General features: G+C 45.3%; 1 protein-coding gene across 1 annotated transcript in view; it reads right to left on the bottom strand.

Annotated features, from left to right (window-relative positions):
- Positions 1-19,995, bottom strand: part of ADAMTS17 (ADAM metallopeptidase with thrombospondin type 1 motif 17) — a 166,718-nt gene extending 146,723 nt beyond the window's left edge. Inside the window, exons 1-2 of the mRNA XM_088527984.1 lie at positions 19,531-19,995; positions 11,119-11,293 (exon numbers count right to left, since the gene is read on the bottom strand). Coding sequence (XP_088384110.1) covers positions 11,119-11,293; positions 19,531-19,995 — 640 coding nt within the window. The remainder of the gene's footprint in view (positions 1-11,118; positions 11,294-19,530) is intronic.
- Positions 19,996-21,171: the final 1,176 nt, after the last annotated feature.

Here is a 21,171-nt window from a genome sequence, read left to right as displayed (position 1 = left end):
TAGATAAATGTTTCCTGAGATCTGCCCTCTGTAGGATGCTGCTTTAAGGGAGATCTTTTATTGTGTGATCTTGGTAAATAGACCTTGGAAAAAAAAAAATCCACTTCTATGGTTCTCCCTGAACATCCCTTGCTCCCCAGGCTGGGAAATGCACTAGCATCCAGACCACCAGTTCATCCTTAGCTACCTTCAAGGTGCTAGAGTCCAACACTGGAAGCCTCCACAAACCCACCTGAAACCCCCTGCCTGCCTTCTGCTCTTTCATACATCTTCTGTCTTGTCAAAATGCACTTTTGCACGTGTCCATCCCATCCTTGCTCACAGGTGTCTAGCACTCACTCCAGCAGAGCCCTGCACAAGTTTTTGTGCCCAAGGCACCAGCTGTCAGCACTTGGGACATATTTTCAAACTGAGAAAATCATCATGAAATGTGATTTGAATCTTTTTAAGGTGAGTTTGGAAATATCCCTCTGGGTCTAACAAGACAGACATGCACCTGGACAAGCAAAAAGGGTTAATTAAATCTGGGGGTGGCTCATAAATAACGGGATCTACATGCCAGCAGCAGGGCTGAAAATTAGCAAGTTTCAAGGCTTTTTGTCACACTGAGTGCAGAGCAGCTCCAGAAAAGAGTGCAGCCACGATGACCATGACATGATCCCCCTTCCTCAGGCAAGGAGATTTATACATTAAATGTTTGAGAAATGCAGTAAGACAAAACAACTTCACCAGAAAGGAGTTGGAATTGCCAACTATGAAATAAGGATGGTTTTGAACTACTGTGAATAAACTCCCACGTTTGTTTATTCTGCCCACTCATCCATGCCCTTGCAGAGCCGCTCATCTTCAGCTGCAGCACCTTCATGGCTACCACTGAAGTTATCAGGAGAGAGACTGGAGAGGAGGCAGTAGAGGGCAGATGATGATTCAAGGAAGAACCCTGACTTCCTGGGTCTTGCTGACAGTGATTAGACCCACTCTGGAAACAGCACTTCACCAAATTCCTGCTTTAGTAAATCCCTGATAAACTCCCTAACTGTAGAGAGGTTGCTCCTATTGGGGGTGTTAGGCCTGGGAATTGAAAGAAGTCTGTCCACTGAATGCTGAAGTGGAAGAAAATAAATCCAGGGCACTCAAGGTTTGCACTCCACTACCTCCTCTTGGTGGAGATGAAGCCAATGGTGCCCACAGAAGAATCTGCTACTCCAGACTGCACCTCGGCCTCTGGGCAGCCAGGCTGGAGAAGGGGTCAGGCCACATTCCCTTGCTGAGCTCCTGCCTGGTGCGTTCCCCCTTCCAGAGGCACATGAAGGAATCGGCCAAGCATTGCCAATCCCACTCAGCACCTCCTTGCAGCTGTACAGAGCTCTGGAAGGTGTGATTTCTGGACAGCAGCAGTGCAGAGGGACCTTGGCAAACTTCTGGGTAGTCTTGGTTTGCACAAAGTCTCCCGCCCCCATCCCTCCCTGAGTCTTCCTTGAAGTTGTGGACTGGCTGCTTTCCACAGAGTGGTGGGGATTAGAGGTTGTATGTGGAAAACTACCACCCCACAGGCTGGCGTAGAAACACAGCCAAAGTGATCTAACTTTGAGAATCTGGACTCTTACACTTGCAGAACGTGAGGACTGAGGGCAAGCTTACCAAGCACTTAAAACAGGCAGTGTGTAATGCACTCAAGGGAGCCTACAAAGAGCTCAGCTGGTCACTGGTGATGCACTAAGGCAGCAAAGCAACATAGCTGATGGACTGCAGGTCCTTTTTTGTTGTTCTGCCTTTTTAGGTTTGTATCTCCCCTATAAGGTAATCTTTACAGATGCACGCCTTCTAAAACCCCTTTTGTCTATTTTGTTCTTGCAAAGAGCTACCTTCAAGCTGTCTCTATTTGAATTTTCCTACTTCATGCAACCAATTTTGCAGCAAAATCAAGCAAATGATGGAAACACGCAACTACCCAATTGAATGGATAAGCAATTACAAACAGAACAAAATACACACTTCCCACCTCACAGGCATATGTGAAAGTAGCAGAAGACTAGAAATCAGGGGTAGAATTCCAGATCAAATGTATCTGCATCTCATGACTGATGCAACTGAGTCAACTTTATGTAAGCATCAGCAAAGAGGGACCTCTCTTAGAGCCTCACTTCAGGAACAGGCCAGTACAGAGGAGTCTCATTCCTGCCCTGTGTGATTTATGGCCTATGGGCAGAGAATCCCTCCATGAGTACATGAAACTCCGAACTAAAATAAACATCAGCCATTAAAACAAGGATTAAATGCTTGGTGGATTCTTTATTTGAACAAACTGATGTTACGAATTTTGTGGTGCAGATGTTAAGTGTTAGTGTGAAGGCACGAGAGGCCATAAAACATAGGCAGGAGGCTGTCAAAAAAGTTTACATTGCAGGGAGCATACATAACCAAACTGCACACTAGCTTAGGAGTCAGGTGTTCCTGACTTAAGAACTCGGACAGATTCATGTGAAATATGAGCTGAAACAAGTCAGCCTATAACATAGCATGTATATGCAGAGAGTGACTAGGCACAAGGGACATTACTCTTTCACCAGCCACTTTGACAGTGTGCTACATACTCTCCCACGCCAGAAATTCCACAAAATTCAGGACTACCAGGTGCCAAAAGAAGGGCAATACACCCCTGGACACTCAGCACGAAAATGCATGCAACATTGCACAAGCTCATAAGCTTTTAGTCACAGGCTCTTATTTTTTCCTTAGTCACCTACAGAGTGACGAACCTTCTGCTGTCCAGCAGGCTCTCAGTGCTTCCTTAAGATGGCAGAAACAGTCTCTACTCCTGTCATAAGCATAATACAACTCTGAACCCTCAGCAGAGAGCTCCTTATGTTCAGTGCTTTTAATGGCAACCTAACACACAGGCAATTCCAAAGCAACCGCCCCAAATGACCTTTTCCTATTACACACCGAAAGCCCTGTCAAACACTGCTTTTTGGCACGTTCTCCCCGCAACTGCCGAGTCCTTTCCTACTTCTGCCTCCTTTCCAACATATTTCCCAGACACGTCTAGAAAGAAACCTCCTCTCGTAGCTCTCAACTCTCAACTTTTTTTTTCCTCCTTAATCTTCCTCCTTGTAATTTTAGCTACCTCACTCCATTTAAACCCAGAGAGTGTCTGGATGCACTTCAACAAAAGACACAAATAAAGGCAACATGGCAGTCCCTTGTGCAAGGCCCTATCTCTTCCTAGAAGTCCTTTCCTACTCCTGCTCTAAAAATCCTTCCCAGTTCTTCCTCTGGTAGGTCCCTGCCAGCTCCCTTCGCCCATGACCCTTGTAGCAACCCATTGAGGTCCCCACAACCTCTAAGCCACCTCTCCATCCTCCTGTGGGCCGTTATTTCCATGCCACAGGAAGAAGGTGAGGATGTGCAAGCAGCACAAGCAGCTAGTATCATTTGTCTCTATGCCTCAGGAGCAGAGAGCCCTTCCTGGCACTCACACTAGGTGGGTTTTATTAGCTTCACTTAAAAACACAAATCATTCTCTCTCCAAATTAAGAGATAGCTTTGGGATGGGAAAAGGGCTCCTGCACACAGAAACCAAACTTAGAAACTAAAGAAACAAATTTCTTGCTTCTTGTTGAGGCACATGCTGGGGGACTTGCTAGTTAACCTTGAAGTCGAAGTCAGAGGTGATGATGAACTCATTTCAAACAGAAGTTTTCAAATCTAACACTATTACTTAATTTCAAAGCTAAGTCCATTTACACAGAATTAGAAGGTGCAAAGTAGAGTCCATGGAGTGAAACAGAAGACAAGTTATTGGCTACACGGACATACCAAGACGAGAGGAAAAGCAAGTTCTCAACAGAACAAAAGCAGGTTTGTTTCATAGACAGAATAAGCACAGCAAGTAAGAATATGAAACACAGAACAGGGTACATACTTTCTGAAGATTCACCAAGAGAAATATGCTACAATTAAATCAATTTGTTTCTTCCATTTGAAACCCTCCAACTCAGCATGCCTGTCTGCTCAGCCTCAGGCCGGAGCTGCTCATGGTTCTGAGTAAGGTTGATGGGGAAAGAATCAGAACTCTGCAACTTCATGAGCAAAATATTTGCTGCAGAAGCCAGCCTGCTGAAGGAGAGGTGCTAGAGCAGGAGATAAAGGAGCAATCACAGATCATGGGATAGCTCAGAGCTGCAAGACCACCAGAGGCTTCCTAGCACATGACAGGGCCAAATTCAAAACTCATGGACTTCACTAGTATCGTCCCTTCACTGGCGCCTGGGGGCTTCACACTCAAAACTCTGTGCATTGGTTGCTCTGCAGCTGCAGTTCTGATCCATATAACAGAGGTTCTTTTCAAACCACTGATCTCCTGAAGAAAAGAAAGAAATAAATCACACTTCAGCTCCAGGGACCTTGCCCCAACGAGTTACTTCCTTGGAACCTTTCCTGCAGCATCCACCTCAGCAGACACCAGCAATGACTGAAGAAGGAAGCCCAGAATGAACAGACACAGCTGAACTTGCTGCCACAGCCAGCACTTCCCACTACTTCCAGCCACAGGAAACTGGAGCCCCCTTCATCTCTGCCAGGACACAGCACAAACTTGTTCCGAGATTTACTTCCATTGAAGAACTGGCACTTTTCAGATTTACCACAGCTAGCTGGTACCACCTGGCAGTCTAAGGTTTAGAAAGCAAAAATGATTTCTCATTCAAATCAGAGCTGACCACAGACACAGAGTATAGACACTCTCTTGTCTAAGGCCTTGTCCAATGAAATATCCCCATTACTCTCCGACCAGCATTGCAGACAAAACTATGCATCAACCAGTAGGAAATATCATTATGCTGCAGAATAATCATAGCTCCCAATCCAACTCCTAGGTATTTTTATGTGGTCATCTTCCAACCATGTCAAACTTTCTATTCATACATGACAGACACAGTCATATCACCCTACTTCTCTGGGGGAAATCAAGCAGCCCACAAAAATTTGATACAGAAGCTCTGAACTCTGTGCTCCATCTCAGAGAACTAGAGATTTTCTCACGAAGACTGTGACAGACCAAAGTGGTCTGTGACATCAGTTAAAGTCTTGTTCTTCTGCAAAAGACATCCGAGCAACACCCTAGTGCATCAGGTCTTTGCCTTTATAGACATATGGAATGGTAGGATATCACAAGCAGTCACTATGATCTTCATTAGCTCATTGGATCAACTTGTCTGCAGGGTTTCAAGCTTTGTCATCTCTTGAACCATCTGTACTACAAAGTGCAGGCCCTCCATCACCTAAAACAAGAACTCACTCTAAGCAGAGCCTCATCCAGAGCACAAAAACAATAAAACTTCCCTTGCTACATGTCATGCAAAGGGACATATCAGAACAGCGACTGCTCCAAAAGGCTGCTGTGCACCAGCCATAAGGAGACCATCACACACAGGGAAAATCCAGACCACCCATTTGGAAGACCGGGGACCTGGAGAAACCAAGGGACTTATCCACCCAAGTGGGACATGTTCCCATGTGTCACGTTCTGAAGGACCCGATTCCCAAACAGCAGATACCTTTGTTTGAAAACCCTCAATGCCATTTCATCCTCTGCATAGCGTATTGCTGAAATCCTTACTTTAATTCTTCAACAAATGCTTCCTAATATGGTCTAGTACAGGTTGCATTACATCTATTTTTGGTGAACACTTTTTTTGGCCTAACAGCTGCTATTTCAGGCCAAGTCAAACCTGTAGAGAAAATACAGCTAAGAGACAGTGATTAAAAATGGAGAATTGCAATGTAGAATAACATGTGTTTAGAATTTATATTGTTTGGGGAAAAAGTTCCCTTTGTTTGATACCTGCATTTTCACACTTGTTTAGAATACTACTAGTTTTAATCAATTGTTAAACCAAGTTGCAGAAAATCTAGACAGAAGTAATACACTGTTATTGTGCAGATTAAAATGTTGATGTCCCTGTTCCTCCGCCACCCCCATTTAGTTCTCTCATGTAGCACATCTGCACTAAATGAAAACTGGTTCATTTAATCTGACAAACAGGCTTTAAGGCAAAAGCAGGTTTCACATTTAGGAGTGATTTATGTTGTCTGTATCACAAACATGAAATATTAAGTTTCCCCCCCAAAGACAAGCTGCTCTTTCATGCTCCTGGACTGTATTTTATATCAAATCCTCTCTATGTAAGGGGACTTCAATGCATCGCTCGAGATCTTTGGAAAAGTTAAAGAACTTCACTTTTTCCAAAGTTGTTTTTTTTTTTTTTTTTTTTTTTTTTGGACATAATTACTAGAGATATCCGTGCTTTCATAATATGGTTTGATTCTGTCTTTGCAAAACTGATATCCCCCTTGCCTCTCCCCGGAAGAAATACTAAAAATCTTTTCCCATCCATAAATCTTGATTGTATATGATATAAAATATACAGCTGGGTCTCACCTGATGTTCAACTACTGTTGTTCCACGACAGCCAACAAAACTGTATCAACTTACTGTGGCTGGGGATGTAGAGGCTATTGTTTGGAAACAACTTCATACATTGTACAGCATTTGTGGGTACATTTCATAACACTGAAATTAAGCAGATATTTATTCAAACTGCACTGAACACAAGTAATAGAAACTTACTAAGTGCTTATACAATGAAAAATTTTTATCGTGAGCATGAAGAAATGGAGAAGCGCAGATATTCTGCCTGGGAAATACATGTGCTCTGGTAAACTAACTGTGGTCAGAAATCACACAGAGGCAGGGCCATGAAAGATTTTTTTCTTCCCTCTTTATCCCCAACCTCGAGTACAAGGATTTAGGAAAGGAGAGCTCCCCAGCTGCCCTTCTCCCCAGCCCGCCTGTTTCCCGTCTGCTCAGAGCTATTCCTGCTGCATCAGAGAACGGTGACAAGAGCAGATACTATCAAGAAGTCAGTCTCACAGGAGCTTCTTGGTCCTGAGAAGGAATTGGAATTCTGTGTCTGGAGGTCTGTGGCAAACCTAGGGGCACAATAAAGATGGAGGGTGCATTAACGCAGAAACCTGCCTTGAACCTGACTTGGCTAACCTGCATGGAAATTCTTATGTAAATCTTGCTAAAAACCAAAGACAAAATTCCCTACAACATCATCCTCTGCAAAAGTACCATTAGTTCAGAACCTTTGAGAAGGAAGCAGTCTCAGTTGTTTAGTTTTCTAACACACCAGAAGAGTAACATAATAGGAGGCGCCTGTCCCCGATGCAGCCCAGTGTCTAGCGATAAGAACTGAAGTTTCACATCACTGGTGTGAAGCTATTTCCCATGTTTCTACTGACACCAGGCTTCAGAGCAAATGAAAAACTCAGCCTTCCCCTCCTTCCCTCTCCCAGCATGTGCACCTGGAAGCCTTTTAATGGGTTTTCTGTTTGCTTCACAGAGGCTCACATTCATGTCTGAGCAGAAATGCGCATTGTGACTTGAGTTCTTTCTCCTGCTGGATGACAGGTGATAAAAATAGCACATATACACATATCATATGACTAACAACAGCACCTGGCCCACGATGATGGGATCTATCCTTTGCTGCTGGAGCACTTTAGAATTTAAACAAGAGAAATTAAAACATCAGTCCAGAATCCACAGACCTGGGATGTTTTAACCCATTAGTAGGCACCTTCAGCAGAGACTAAGTCATTTCCCACTCCCCTGACTCCAGCTAGATTAATCCTCTTATACAGATTATTTCAGGAAGAACTTTACTCCCACAAAGTTAGCCTGCAGTTTTAAAAAACGACTTCTATCACTGTAAAACATTATGCTGCTCAGACTAAAGGAGTTGTTAGAGAGATTTTTAAACTAAGCTTATTGAACCAATATGCTGTAGGCAACACCTAGTCCAGGGGAAATGCTTGACTCTGCTTTCCTTGCCCATGGCTTGGATATGTGAGGAAAGAACTACACTTTCAGGGGAGGCAAGAGTGACACTCTTAAGAAGCTGTGCTCCATACGCACTCAACAGCACTGACACATGGAACTTGCAGATTAAATAAGGCCATTTTACTCTCCTAAAATGCTTCCTTCCTCCCCTCAAATACACATATCAGTCATGACTTCATTGTCTACCCCTGCCCCTTTTTTTTTTTTTTTTTAAATCAATTAAGTTTGTTCAAAGGACTACAGTAACTGCCAGTGAAAGTCTGTCACCAACCTCTGCTAACATCATTTTTATACTCATGTGATCAACAACTTATGAAAAGCCTCAGCACCTCATGGCTTATATTTTAGAATCACAAATAATTCCAAATCATGACAAGTAGAAATGACTTAAATTTCAAGGGAAAAATATTTTTAAAGGTGGTTCTCAAAAAATTCTAGAAAAAATAGGAATTTCCCTATCCTTAACTAAGCACAGCAACTTAAGGGGTTTGAAAAACACTATTCTATTTAGACATACATGAATGTTTGTATATGTATTTGCCACCATACCTCTGTGTACCTAAACTTTCTAGTATATGAACATATTCTTTAATTAGTTATAACCTCCATTCTTTCCTGTCAAGTTTTAGCCCGAGTTAGCTGAATTACAAGCCACTAAAACAAACTGAATCTGTAACAGAAATCTGACTAGTCCTTTACTCTGCTGATAGTGGGTAGTAGGACAGTAAAGAGACCTTTTCCCAGAAATAATGCTGGAAGCAAGCCCCTGCATCACCACTGCTGTGCAATTTCATTAGAAATGGACCTTTTGTGTGTCAGAGAGGATTAATTTCTTTGTTTCTAAACTCCTTGTGCACAAGAGTTAATCCAAACCAGACAGGAGTCAATTAGGTCATTAATGTGCTAAGCCTATTAACAGCCACGACTTACATTTCTTTCCTGCAACAATGGAAAACACTCAGGAGTCTGCCTTTCAGTGGCAAAGCCCAGGAGCAATTTCATTATTTTATGACATGGCTACTTGAAGCTGTGCTGTTTGTACAGGCGAGAAGGGCTCCCCACAGTGCAGCAGCCCCACACTTTGCTCCCTTGCTAGCACAGCCAGGCTATGGGCAACACAAGAGAGCAGCACCCAAGGGATCCAAGCCTGTTCCTGGACCTTTCATAGGCTTTTGTGTGACCCAGCACAGGGGGATCACACAGATCCAAGATTTTCCTTACTTAAGTCCTGACATGAGGACTAAAAAGCTAACACAGGCTCACAAAATACTTGGTGGAAAAGCATGCGTCCTCAACTCCCCTCTTCGTTCAGTGCCCCCAGTTAGATGCTAAGATTATGTGGAAAGAAAATCCTGTCACAGAGCAAGACGCAGAGACCAGCAAACCAACAGAAGTCTTTCTACCAGCCTCAGATGAGTTTTGCATCAGGCTACGTTGCCTCAGCCCATGGCCAACTTTCGTTTCCCAAGCTAAGCTATGGTAGAGGTGTGCAGGTGCATGCATGCACACTCTTAGCCCAACACACATAAGAAATTCAATAGCTTGGCTTGTAGCAAGGAACTCCAGTTCCTCAGGTTAGCCATGGATTGTGAACACAACAGATTAAAGGAAGGAGGAAGACGAACAAAAAATACTGTCAGGAGGGCTGTCACCAGAGAACAGAACCCCATACTACCAGCCTCCCATTCCAATGGGGCAGTAAGACTTAGCAGTCAGATCTACACCTGTGTGTTTTTTTTAATGACATTTTTAATACAGTTTCACTGGGTTACACCTCAAGACTATTTGGGACAGGCCTCTAGCACCTTTTATAGCCACAGCAACCCACAGGGTTACTAGCCCAGGAAACTGAGACAAGGCATGCCAGCATGATACTGAAAGCTCAGTCAGGAGCATTAGAGAACTTTTACCTGTAACTGCCAGCCACAAGGTTAAAATTCAAGTCACTGCCTTTCCTCACAGAGGTGGTTCATCACCCAATTCTTGTTATACTAGAGAAACATCATTGAGTCATTCAGTCCAGAACAACTTCATACACACAAGACACACACGTGCATTTCAGTCACCTGCATCCACAGCTGGAATAACAGCGTGGGCTGAGCACTGGGCACTATTGCCCTGCTCACACAGGCTCCATGCTGTTACAGCTGCTGCTCTTCCAAAATCATCAAGCTAGCTTCAATCTAGCTAAATTGCCTGTGTGAATTGTTATCACATTTTGGATTCACAGACCTCAAAGCTGAGTTTACAGCTCTCATAGGAACCTTGAAGGTCTTGGGCTTTCACTGGAGATCCCTATGGGCTCATTCCTTCTACAACAAGATATGAGACAGAGAGGAAGGGAGGGAGGGACACAGAGAGAAGAACCAAAGTTTAAAACACTGCTCACAGAATCAACTAGCCCTACAATATAAGGGTGAGGGCATAAGTTTGATGAGCCAAACACCAAGTTGAAAAAAAAAAAAAAACCCAGTTTCTTGTTAAAATATAACCTTGTTCAAACAACAGTGGGAAGTTTCAAATCCATAAGCCCGTAAAAAAGCAATAAAAACAAAAATGCAAAGTCTGCCAAGCTGATTGAATATCTCAATGTACTATTATGGATAGTGCTCTGTAAGACAGAACTAAAAACAGCAACATGTGAGAAACAGAAAAGGACGGTAGATTGTGTTACAATAGGAACTGTGCATCTCTGTACCCAGCCAGTTATCTTCTCACCTTACGATGAGCTGGATCTCTGGATCTAAAGCCACAAATAATACTTTAATCAGAAGTGGTGCTTTCTTAATTCAGACATGCAAGGACCACCGCCTTATCCACCAAGAATTCTCTGCATAGTGCATAACTCCAGCCAAAGTTGAGAAGAGCATTGCTCAAACCAACCTCAGGTCAGATGCTCAAGGCTTTGCTAGAAATATTGTGAACTCCTTTTCAAAGCAACAGTCATGTAGCTTTGCTAAGCAAACGTTTACTTTGACTCAGCATGACACTTCTCTCAAACTGCTCTTTTACAGCAATGTCCTGATTATTTTTATATTCATGATGTGGCTGCTTCTGCATGAAGCAGCAAAAGGGTTCATCAGCACTTGCCATTTCTCATTACCTCTAGCTGCTCAAATGCTTGAGTTGAAAACAGACACAGCTGTCAGAAAACAGTTAAAGCTGTAACTGCATACTCAGGTTCTTCTCTTGTACCACCTTAAACTCACCTGCTACAACCTTGCAGTGCTCATCAGGAACTTGCAACTTCATGGGATGACTTGACCTTGCAGATCGTCGGCGCCTGATGAAGTGTTCCTTTCCACTAAAGGAGGTCTCCGACACATTTACTGGTTGTATTAGCATGTGCTCTGGTCCTATCTGGATGTAGCCAACCTGTCCACAAAGTTAAAAACAAACGAGGGTAGGGGAAGGGGGAGAGAAGAAAGAAAAAAAAAAAAAATCAGAGTTTTGCATCCTTACCTTCTCTATCATCCAAAATAAACCCAGACCATTTTATCGCAACCATCCTTTACAGTGTGCGGAAGGGTGGTTATATCCCCATTCAGTCTGCATAATACAAAAATAACTTCATCTGTTTCTCATATTTATTTTTTCTATGATAGCACTGTTTAGAAACATCCCCCTACCCTCCAGCAAACGGCCCCTTGTCATCACCTATCCTTTCTCTTTCCTATCTTTCCTCTCCCAAATTGGAGCATCAGCCTAGCCAGGAGCATAAATATCTGTCTTATGAGACAAAGAAAGCCTATTAAGAGGAAGACTCTCAATCACTTTAATTCCCAGCTAGAACTGCATTGAACTAGCACTGAAGGGCAGGGATTGTTGCTCTTGTGGACAGTGCTAGCTGAAATGAAGTGATGCTGCAACTCTAGACTTGCAGACCCAGACACATTTTCTTGGCATGGGTATCAGATGCCTTTTCCTTCATTACAGCAAGGACTACATAGTAAGCAGTGGTCTCCCTGCACGTCAAGGGTTGGGGTTCACTAGTCAAGCAAGGAATTGGCTGTTGCAACTTCCTAGTTAAGAGTTCTTGCATAATCCCTAGAATAAGTAATACAAGCAAGGCAAAGACACCAATAAGTATCAGTAGCCTCCACAGGCTACAGGTCAGAGTGCTAAAACCCTGCCTCTCTTGCACCAAATCCAGACCTTACACCAGGGCTGGCAAGAACATCTCTGGAAAGCAGCTTCTGCCCCAGGAGAACCCTCTTCTGTTTGCATCTCAGATTTTTTCAGATTCTCCTATGCCTTTTCCACTCCTTTTCACAGAATCACAGAATGGTTAAGGTTGGAAGCGACCTCTAGAGATCATCTAGTCCAACCCCTCTGCTCCAGTAGGGACACACCTAGAGCACTAGCACAAAAGGAAAAGAGTTAAAGCAAAATAAAATGAAATAAAATTAATTAAAAAAAGCCCACACTAAGACTTAACAGAGCTTCCAGGTTTAGTAATCAACACTGAGATTGTAATACACTGAAAAAACAAGTACGTACAATGAGATTTTTTAACTTATTTTTCATTGTACTTATTCCTATCATTACTTTTATTGCAATTAAGAGTCTTTGAAATACAGTTCTTTGCCATATAGTGCCTTGAAAGAATTCCCTAGGTGTGATCCAACTTCTGCTGGCAACAGGCAGGCAACTTCATTCAGCCTGCAAGAGCAAATCAGATCACACATTTGGTGCACCTGATAAAGGTGCTTACAAAGAGCTCCTACTAGGTTAGGTGCCCGTAACACCCATTCTATACGTGGGGAGACACGAGCGCACCCCCGCCCCAATCACATTCTGTGCCAGCCAGGCAGCCATCCAAATAAGTGCTCTGCACGTACATGCAAATACTATATATTCAACAGCTGACTACACTAATACGATTTATAATATATGTTACATACATACTGTAAATTGTACATTTCCACACCTCCCTGCCAAATTCAGTCCTCACGTACACCCAGGAAATCCCTTTGGCCTAGTATTTCCAACAAGGGGAATTTCTGCTAGCAGAAATGAGTGCACTTGTTTTTTGAAAACCTTAAAAGATGAACAGCATTCAAGGAAAGCAGGACCTCTCAGATACTGCCACTCCTTTTGAAAAGGTTTATGCCTGAAACCTCCATGTCTCAATCTGCCACGCACGCAGAGCAAGGTGATAACAATTACTGCCCTGTGCCAAGAGGGACAAGACCAATCACTTTTGTGGCCTTTAGAAAGCAACCTTGCCCTTGAGACAATACTGATTAACATCTTGGCAGCCCTTCTGGGAGGTGTAGTTTATGAACAAAATTGATATTATTTCTTGGTCCTACAGCACGCATAGCAGTTTCAAAAGACGTACTCTTCTCCAAGGTTTCCAAAGGGGCTACCCCTTCCTTCACTAAGTCCATGTTGGGCTTTGCCAGAATTGTTCTGGTGACAGGAGAGGGGAGAGAAAACAAACAAACAAAAAACCACACACACACACACACTAATGACTTATTCTTCCAGCCTCCTTTATGATGTTCTCCACTATTTCCCCTCCTCGTTCCAGTCTTCCAGCTGGGAGGTAGCCCCGGCCCCCTTTTTTAATATAGATTTTAATTATCTAGGAGAAGGGTTGTAAATCTGGTGCCATGGTACTAAAAGCCACACCAGAGCTCCTGAACTATTGCCAACCATTTTTGCTTGTGCCAAAAATATGTAAGAAGTCATTGGTTTCATCACCACCCAACATTATCCCAACTTTCTGGCATCAAGTGTGAAAATAATTTAAACCATTGGAAAGGACTTATGTTTCACATTTGCTTTGGAATTGTGAAACCTATGGAGGGAAAGAGCCATGTGTCTTTACCCTGGAATAGGTTAAGAAGCAATCTGAAGTTTAATCTGACAAGCCAACTAGAGCTTGGAAGAGGAAAGATTTGCAGGAGTGAGCCTGTAAAATATTCCTAGGAAGTTACAATTTTCCACAGACTTGCCAATCGAGTTCTGAAGCTGTTGGTCCAGCTGAGATATTTTTGACTTACTAAGCTGAATACCAACTGATTCTGTTCATTATTTTGCTTTTTCTGCAAGAAATACATTTCTCATACTGCCTCTCTCAAGTCCATCAAATACCAGATACTGCACATGAGATATCAGACATCAGGAGTCAAAAAAAGGCACTTTAACTTTTCCTTCTCCTGTCTAGCTCACGTTCAGGGATTGCAAAAAGCTGGTTTCTGAAGATAAGTAAAACAGAAGACCACATAACTGCCAGAGCTATTTTCCCATGTCCATGGAAATCATTCCAATTAAATAAAACACTTTGGATCTGCCAATTTAAGGTTGCCTGGGGAGATAAGAATCAAAAGCTGGTCGACTCCCTCTAGTCCTTCTTTTGCTTCAAGGGCTTACATGAGCAAGACAGGACACTGCACTGGCCACCAGCACTGCTGTAAGTCCTGCAAGGCAAGTGGGCTGCCCTCCCACAGCACCTGACACAGGAGTTACCCAGAGCACAGACATTCAGGAGGGCTTAGGAATTCAGTCACCTGTATCACTAACATAACTTGGATTTTGCTATTAGTATGAGAGGACATAAGAGCTGACAGAGTGACTCCATTTAACTAACAGCAAAGACCAGAATGATTTCAGCTTCAAAGAGCAGGCTGGCAATCAAACCAACAGGTCAGGGCAAATAAACCACCACCACACTCCCCACCGCAGCCCCCTTCACCACTGTGCTCACAATGGCTGCCTCTCTTATATTCTCTTCAATTTAAACATCAACTTGACATTACTCACTAGCAGAACAGGTCCTGTTCTCCAAACCTCCGAGATATTCTCATGTACAATCACCGTTTTCTTTGTTCCTGAGTTTCATATGGGCATTGGTCACTCATACAAGAAAACACCTGCTCATTCCCTAGCCTACTGTCAGCTACCAGGGGCTCACTCACTCTATGCATTCCCTTCCTTCCCACCAAAGCTCTTCAAGACACATGACAAAAGGAAAACGCCCTAACATTGTCTTACTGAAATTATGGTGGCATTATCCTCCTGCTTCACTGGCTTCACTATCCTGTCTCTGTATCCTGCTAGTGCTGGTGGGGCTGCAACAGCTCAAGGGCTAGTTCAGGACAGAAACCAAACTCTGGAGCTTCAGGACTGCACGTGCTTTCCCACGTGTTAACACTCTCCAGCATTTACGTTGTTTTTCCAGCCCTTTTTATTTTCACAACATCTTTGAACAAGATCTGTAAAATGCTGAATCTTTAACAGACTTTTCTCTACTTGTAAGTGTTCATTAGTTACATGCACATGAACACGCAGAAAAGAACAGTTTTAAGCATCTGACAAATTCCATCTTCTCAATTTCTCAGTTGTTACGCTGTGAATCTTAATTTAACCATTTCTTCAAAGTTAACATGAAGCTAGTATTTAAAGAACAAAAATGGACACAAGAATATTTTTAAGTAAGCCTCATATGGTTTTTAGTCCTGTCATTCTTGGTCTCCATATTTCAGCTCTTAGTTATTTACAAATATAATCTAAGCAAATTTAAAACAAGAGCTTTACACTCGATTATGAACACAGAGCATGCCCAACATGATCTGGCTGCCCCACTGTCCTGGCCTGGCCCTGCATTCTAGGCTGCTAAACACGCACGACACACTCCCTTTTGCAGAGGGCAAATCCCAGCCCCACCGGGAAATAAAATCCTAGCGCAAAAGAAACCCTGCACCTACTACAGCAATTTTCAGAGGTTTTAGCTTTTCAACTCCTGAAGTAGATACAGATCAATGTGAAGCAGCTCCTCTCTGAGGAAAGGGAATGTGGCAGAGCTGCAGGTTTCCTCAGGGGAAATCCTATCATCATGCCTAGCATGCCAGCACTGCTCTGCTTTCCATAAAAGCAGACACTTTTGCAGACACCCAAAGGGAACGCTGCCCTGTTGCACACCCAGAACACTTCCTACTGTCAGGCAGGGACCCAGATCACCTAGCTTCTGCCACACATTTTAAACCAGGCAACTAATGTTGCTTGGAAGTCAATGAGGAAAGGAAGATGCCTCCAAAACTCACCAATCCCAAGCACCGAGTTCTCTTTGCCCTGACTGGCCTTCCATACTGGATCCAAACAACACTTAGGCATCCAATTCCTGGGCAGTCACTTACAAACATAAATACTTTCAGCGCATTTAAGCTTGTTAACAACCAAATACACAGCTACATCCCGGCTGCAGCACTTCAGTGACTCCAACAGAAGAAAATGGAGAGAGAGAAAAAAAAAAAAAAAAAAAAAAGATGAGATGAAGTCTCACACACTAGGAACAGCTTGAGCCTTTTGTAACATACACCCAAGGAATAAGTGAAAGAAACACAGCACAGCACCCTGCCTATTTCCCTTATCATGAGACCTGAAGATTAATTAGCATTGTAGGTCTCAGAGCAAGCACAGCTGCAATCAAAACAAGTATCAGGTGCTGAAAGGACCTCCTATACTATGGTTTACTGGTTTCATATGAAAAAGCACTACAGCAGGTAACACCACTCTGGTGAATTTTGCTGCAGGACAAAAGCAGCACACAGAGAGGAGCAGACAAAAGGCAAGTGTGGCATCACATGCACTACACCTGAGGGCAATGTGGAAATAAGTCTGAAGAGCACCAATTGACCTGGAATTTCCATGTGCAGACGAACATACTCTCAGTCTGAGACCAGATCACAGAGGAAGTGTTATCAGCAGGTGCCCTAGTCCACAATTTTTGACACGGGAGGTGGTTTCTTGTAATATGTACTGTGTTGTACCACTGACCACATGAGTCCCAGAACTATTCTCCTGCCTCTGTCTCCCCAACACCAGGAGATGAAGCTAATTCCTGTGCTGCAGTCAGGATATGTTTATACAACAGCATTCCCTAGATGGGATAGGGCACCACAGAGTTGAATGTAGTACCTCTTACCTGTACCACAATTCCCACAGTGTCAAGAACAATGGAAGAGTTGGAAGGTCCTTTTAACTGTGCAGACAAGCCACTAGGCAAATGCATTATGGTCTGATGCAGCTAGAACAGCGTGGGCATCCTTCTCAATTCAAACACAAGGTGCGGCACGAAACTACAACAGACCCCATGCTGATTAAAATAAGTATCTGTAAGCAGGGTTTAAAAAAAACAAAAACAACCTCTAGATGCTACACTGGAAACCTGCTAATACCATTAGAACACAGCCTGCAGTCTGGCTGCAGAAAGTTTTCATGCCATGGTATGGGGGATTAAAACTCCATTTGCCCTGACTCTCTTACATCATCTGTTGCACGATTTAGAGCACAGCTGAGGAACGATTACAACAAAGTCCAAGTCAGTTATAGGTCAGGGCACAGTATTACTATCCTCCAAGCTGTCCATTCTTCTGAATGAAACGTCCTGAGCAACCAACTCCAGTCCTATGGACACTCTGGCACTGGAGTTTTCAGGACATCTCCCATTCAAGTGCTAGCCTGCAAAGCTGTGCTGCTGGGGACGGCAAAGTCTTAGTCTTTCTGCTGCAAACAGAGCTTAAGAAGCAAACTGAAAATTCAAAACTCACTGTAGCAATGATCTGGGTATTGCAAATTAACCAAATAAGAGGCAAACAATTGAAGCTCTGGAATCACGCAACTTTACTTCCATTCACAGCAGAATCAGGACTTCTGCACGATCTCAGGCAAACTCTTCGTCCCTCTGATCCCTGGAATCATCTTCCCACTCAAGTATGTGAATTCAGTGCACTCACTGTAAATACCACAAACACACTGAAATCAGACTGAAATTTGTGTGCATATTGTGTTATGTAGTAGCAATAGACTTAAGAAGGCAAAAGGTCCCTTTAACTGAATAAGGTCTACCATACGGGAATTGAGATCAATTTAATGAACCCATTTCAAAACTTAATTTGAAATTCATCTTAAATTGAGGTTCATTCCAAAGAAATTTCAGCTTTCTGCTCCCTATTTTTCAGCTCACAAAGTTGCTACAAGCCTAAACACACTCACGTGCATCATGTATCGGCTTTTAGCCCTTTCCCCATTCCTGCTGATTATCTGAAGAGTAAATGAATGGATTCCTCTAATACAAAAGAGGTATCCTGACATGCAGGAACACATCCTTCTCAACCCATCTGCCCACATCACTCTCAGGACTCTCAAGACCAAATTCAGAGGCTAAGGGTGAGTTGAGCTCTTTACCACTTACACATGTGGCAGTATTCATTTTTGCCCCAAGAAGTGGCACAAACAAGCAGCTTTCACATCAATTCCTTTTTGATCTTGAGCTCATCTAGCTCAATGTCAATCCAGTCATTGTTTAGGCTTCATATAACAAATATATATCGCAATATTGTAATTCACATTTGCAAAATAATGAACAAAAAAACTAAGTCTTGTTTCTTTTCCAACTTTTCTACTGGGAATATTGCCAATTTGTCTCACTCCTCCTCCTCTATTCCCTGATCTTAGGCAATTAATACCGTGCCTACAGCTACATTCCTCTTTTTAAAAGGTTCCTTCTCTGCTTGTTTGCACTTTTCAGCTCTGCTAAAACAGATAGCTTTAGAAGCCCAGCAGTTCATGAGCGGGGATTATCAAAACACTTTTAGTGACAAAAGTTCAGAACCGTTAGTGATTTAAAGCTTGAATTAGAGATACCAGTTTTAAGTTCTGAATTCCCTTGGTGGTACACAGCTCAACTTGTAGTACCACTCAAATATTCACTGTATCTTGGATGCACACTTTTTTTAAAACTGAGGCACAGCACCCTCACACGGTTCTGAAGCAAAGGCTCAAGCCCTAAGTATAACAACACTCAAAGAACTGTTTCTTCAGAGAAACTTAAGGTGAAGGTAGCCCTACACTGAGAAATTAAGCAGACTCTCATGACTAGTAACTGGAAATCTTTGCTCAAAGTCTCAATGACTATTAAAAGTGCTTAAGTTATCAAGAAAAACTGCAAATTGACTTTTGTGTCAAGTATCTAAACCCTTCTCACCTATCTACAACAAAGGCTGCCCACTGGCAAGAACATCAGCTTGTCAGAAAAAGTCACCAGGACAAGGCCCGAACCATGGATCCAGCCCCCTCACAGCTCTGGGCAGCCCCATCCCGCTCCCTAAAGCATCCAGCCCACCTTGTTCAAACTTCTCATCCCAAGCACTCAGGCAGCGCAGTAGAGCCGCTCAAAAACGCTACCTCCTCACAGAGGTCCCATCATCCACCTTGGGAGAAGGATCTCCCAGCCGCTCGGCCACTGGTTCTCACAACAGTGCCGGACTACGGGGCATCCCAGCGGCAGAGCTCCCCAGCAAGTGCCTGTAGACACAGGCAGGGCAGAGCCAGCATCCCACCCAAGATCCCAGGCCATGCGGCTGCGCACACCTGAGGCAGGCAGAGGCACAACCAGGTGGCCATTGGGAAACCCAGAAAGAAGCCAAAAAGGGGGGACAGACACTCCCCCACATCATCCCCAGGACCCATAGGGTGCCCCAGTGACACAAAGCCCTTGGTGGGGTGTTGATCGGCGGATCCCCTCCCACAGGGAGGAGAGACCCCAAGGGCCCCTTCCCGCTCCCCTCGCTGACAGGAGCGGCGTCGCGCGCAGGGACAGGGGAGGTCAGTACCAGCCCGGCGCAGGTGCTGAGCGAGGCGGACGAGTCGCTGCGGTTGAGCACGTGTCCCGTGTAGTAGCAGAGCCGCTCCGCGGGCCGCCGCCGGGCCGCCCCGCCGCCGCCGCGCTGCTCCACGGCGAAGCCGCGCGCCAGGAAGCGCGTGTCGCGCCGCAGCTGCACGTAGAGCTCCGCGCCGGCCACGGGCAGGCGGAGCAGCAGCGCCCCGGGCGCCCGCGGCAGCGCCCGCCGCCGCCGCGCGCCGGGCGGCAGCAGGTGGATCTTCTCCAGCGCCACTCGCTCCGGGATCACCACCTCGGGCTCCGCGCCGCCGGCTGCGGGCGACAAGGAGACAGAAAGAGGCTCAGGCGGCCGCCCCCGCCGCCCTCCCCGTCCTGCTGCGGGCGGCGAGGGCTCCGCTGAGGAGCGCCAACAGGCAGTGAAGCCAACGCACTTATTTCCCCGGCTACATATGTGCATATACACACGCACATATATATATGTACACATACATAAACAGTACAGGCAAAAAGGTGCAGGGAAGGGAGAAATAAAGCAAACGCTTGAGCTACTTGCATCATTAAAATATATAGAGAGAGGGAGCTCAGACACAAGCATCGCATTTCACCAACCCCAATAAAAATCTGCAGGGAGAAGGGGAAAAGCAGAGCGAGGCGAAGCGGCAGCCAAGGACAGTCAGCAGCTTTCCACATGAAACGCTGCAGCGGCGGCGGCAGCAGCAGCACAGGGAAAAAAGCCAGTTTAAAAGCGCGGAGCCCCTCGCGCCGCGGCCGGGAGCCGCTGCCTGCCCCCGCCGGGGGCGGCCGCGCGGCGCCGGCTGCCACGGCGCCGAGGGGAAGCGCTACCTGTGCCGGCGTCCAGGCCCCAGAGCAGCAGCAGGAAAGGCAAGGCGAGAGGCAGGAGGCAGCCGTCAAACATCTTATGGCAGCGGCGGGAGCTCCTGCGAGCGGTGCGTGCGGCAGCGGCGGAGCCCGGACCGGACTGCGCCCTCCCCGCCCTCGGAAAAAGTGCTCGGCGCCGCCGACAAGCGCGACGCGGTGGGCGCCCGGCCCCGCCCCCGCGCCGCGCTCATTGGCGCGCGGGCCCGCCAAGCACCGCCTCGCGCCCGCCCATTGGCTGCGGCGCTCGAGCGCTGGGGTAAATAGCTGGTGGCGCGCGGAGGGGGCGCACGTGGTGGGCGGCAGGTGGCGCCCCGGGGCGGTTGGATCCGGCTCGAGCCGGTCCCGCTGGGCGGGAAGCGCCGCGCACGTGGCGGCTCCGGGAGTGGCCGCGTGCCTCCCTCACACCTCCTTGAGCAATAAAACCCCCCCACAAAAAGGCCTTTTTCCCCCCTTTATTCGAGCACTTTCAATGCCCACTCACACTGATCTGAAAGTACCACTAAAATAGTGCTGCTGTTACTACCGTTCCATGCGTCCCCAGTCCCAGGAACTCTGACAAAACCCACCTGTGGCTGCTGAAAGCTGGAAGGTCACCTCTGTCAGCACATGGTTGACCAAACCGCCACCACAGCCACATGTCACTTGCTCCCTCGTGCCACTTGGCTTCCTGCCTTTCTTATAGCCAGTTCTCCAGGAGCTGCAACTGGTTTGTTGCCTATAGAACCATCTGAAATATTCAGGCGTCTGGTTAAGT

This window comes from Tinamus guttatus, unplaced genomic scaffold (assembly GCF_059628265.1).
Source record: "Tinamus guttatus ecotype Peru unplaced genomic scaffold, ASM5962826v1 Tinamus_guttatus_pri_ptg000004l, whole genome shotgun sequence".
Taxonomy (NCBI): Eukaryota; Metazoa; Chordata; class Aves; order Tinamiformes; family Tinamidae; genus Tinamus; species Tinamus guttatus.
This window is presented reverse-complemented; position numbering and strand designations above follow the sequence as displayed.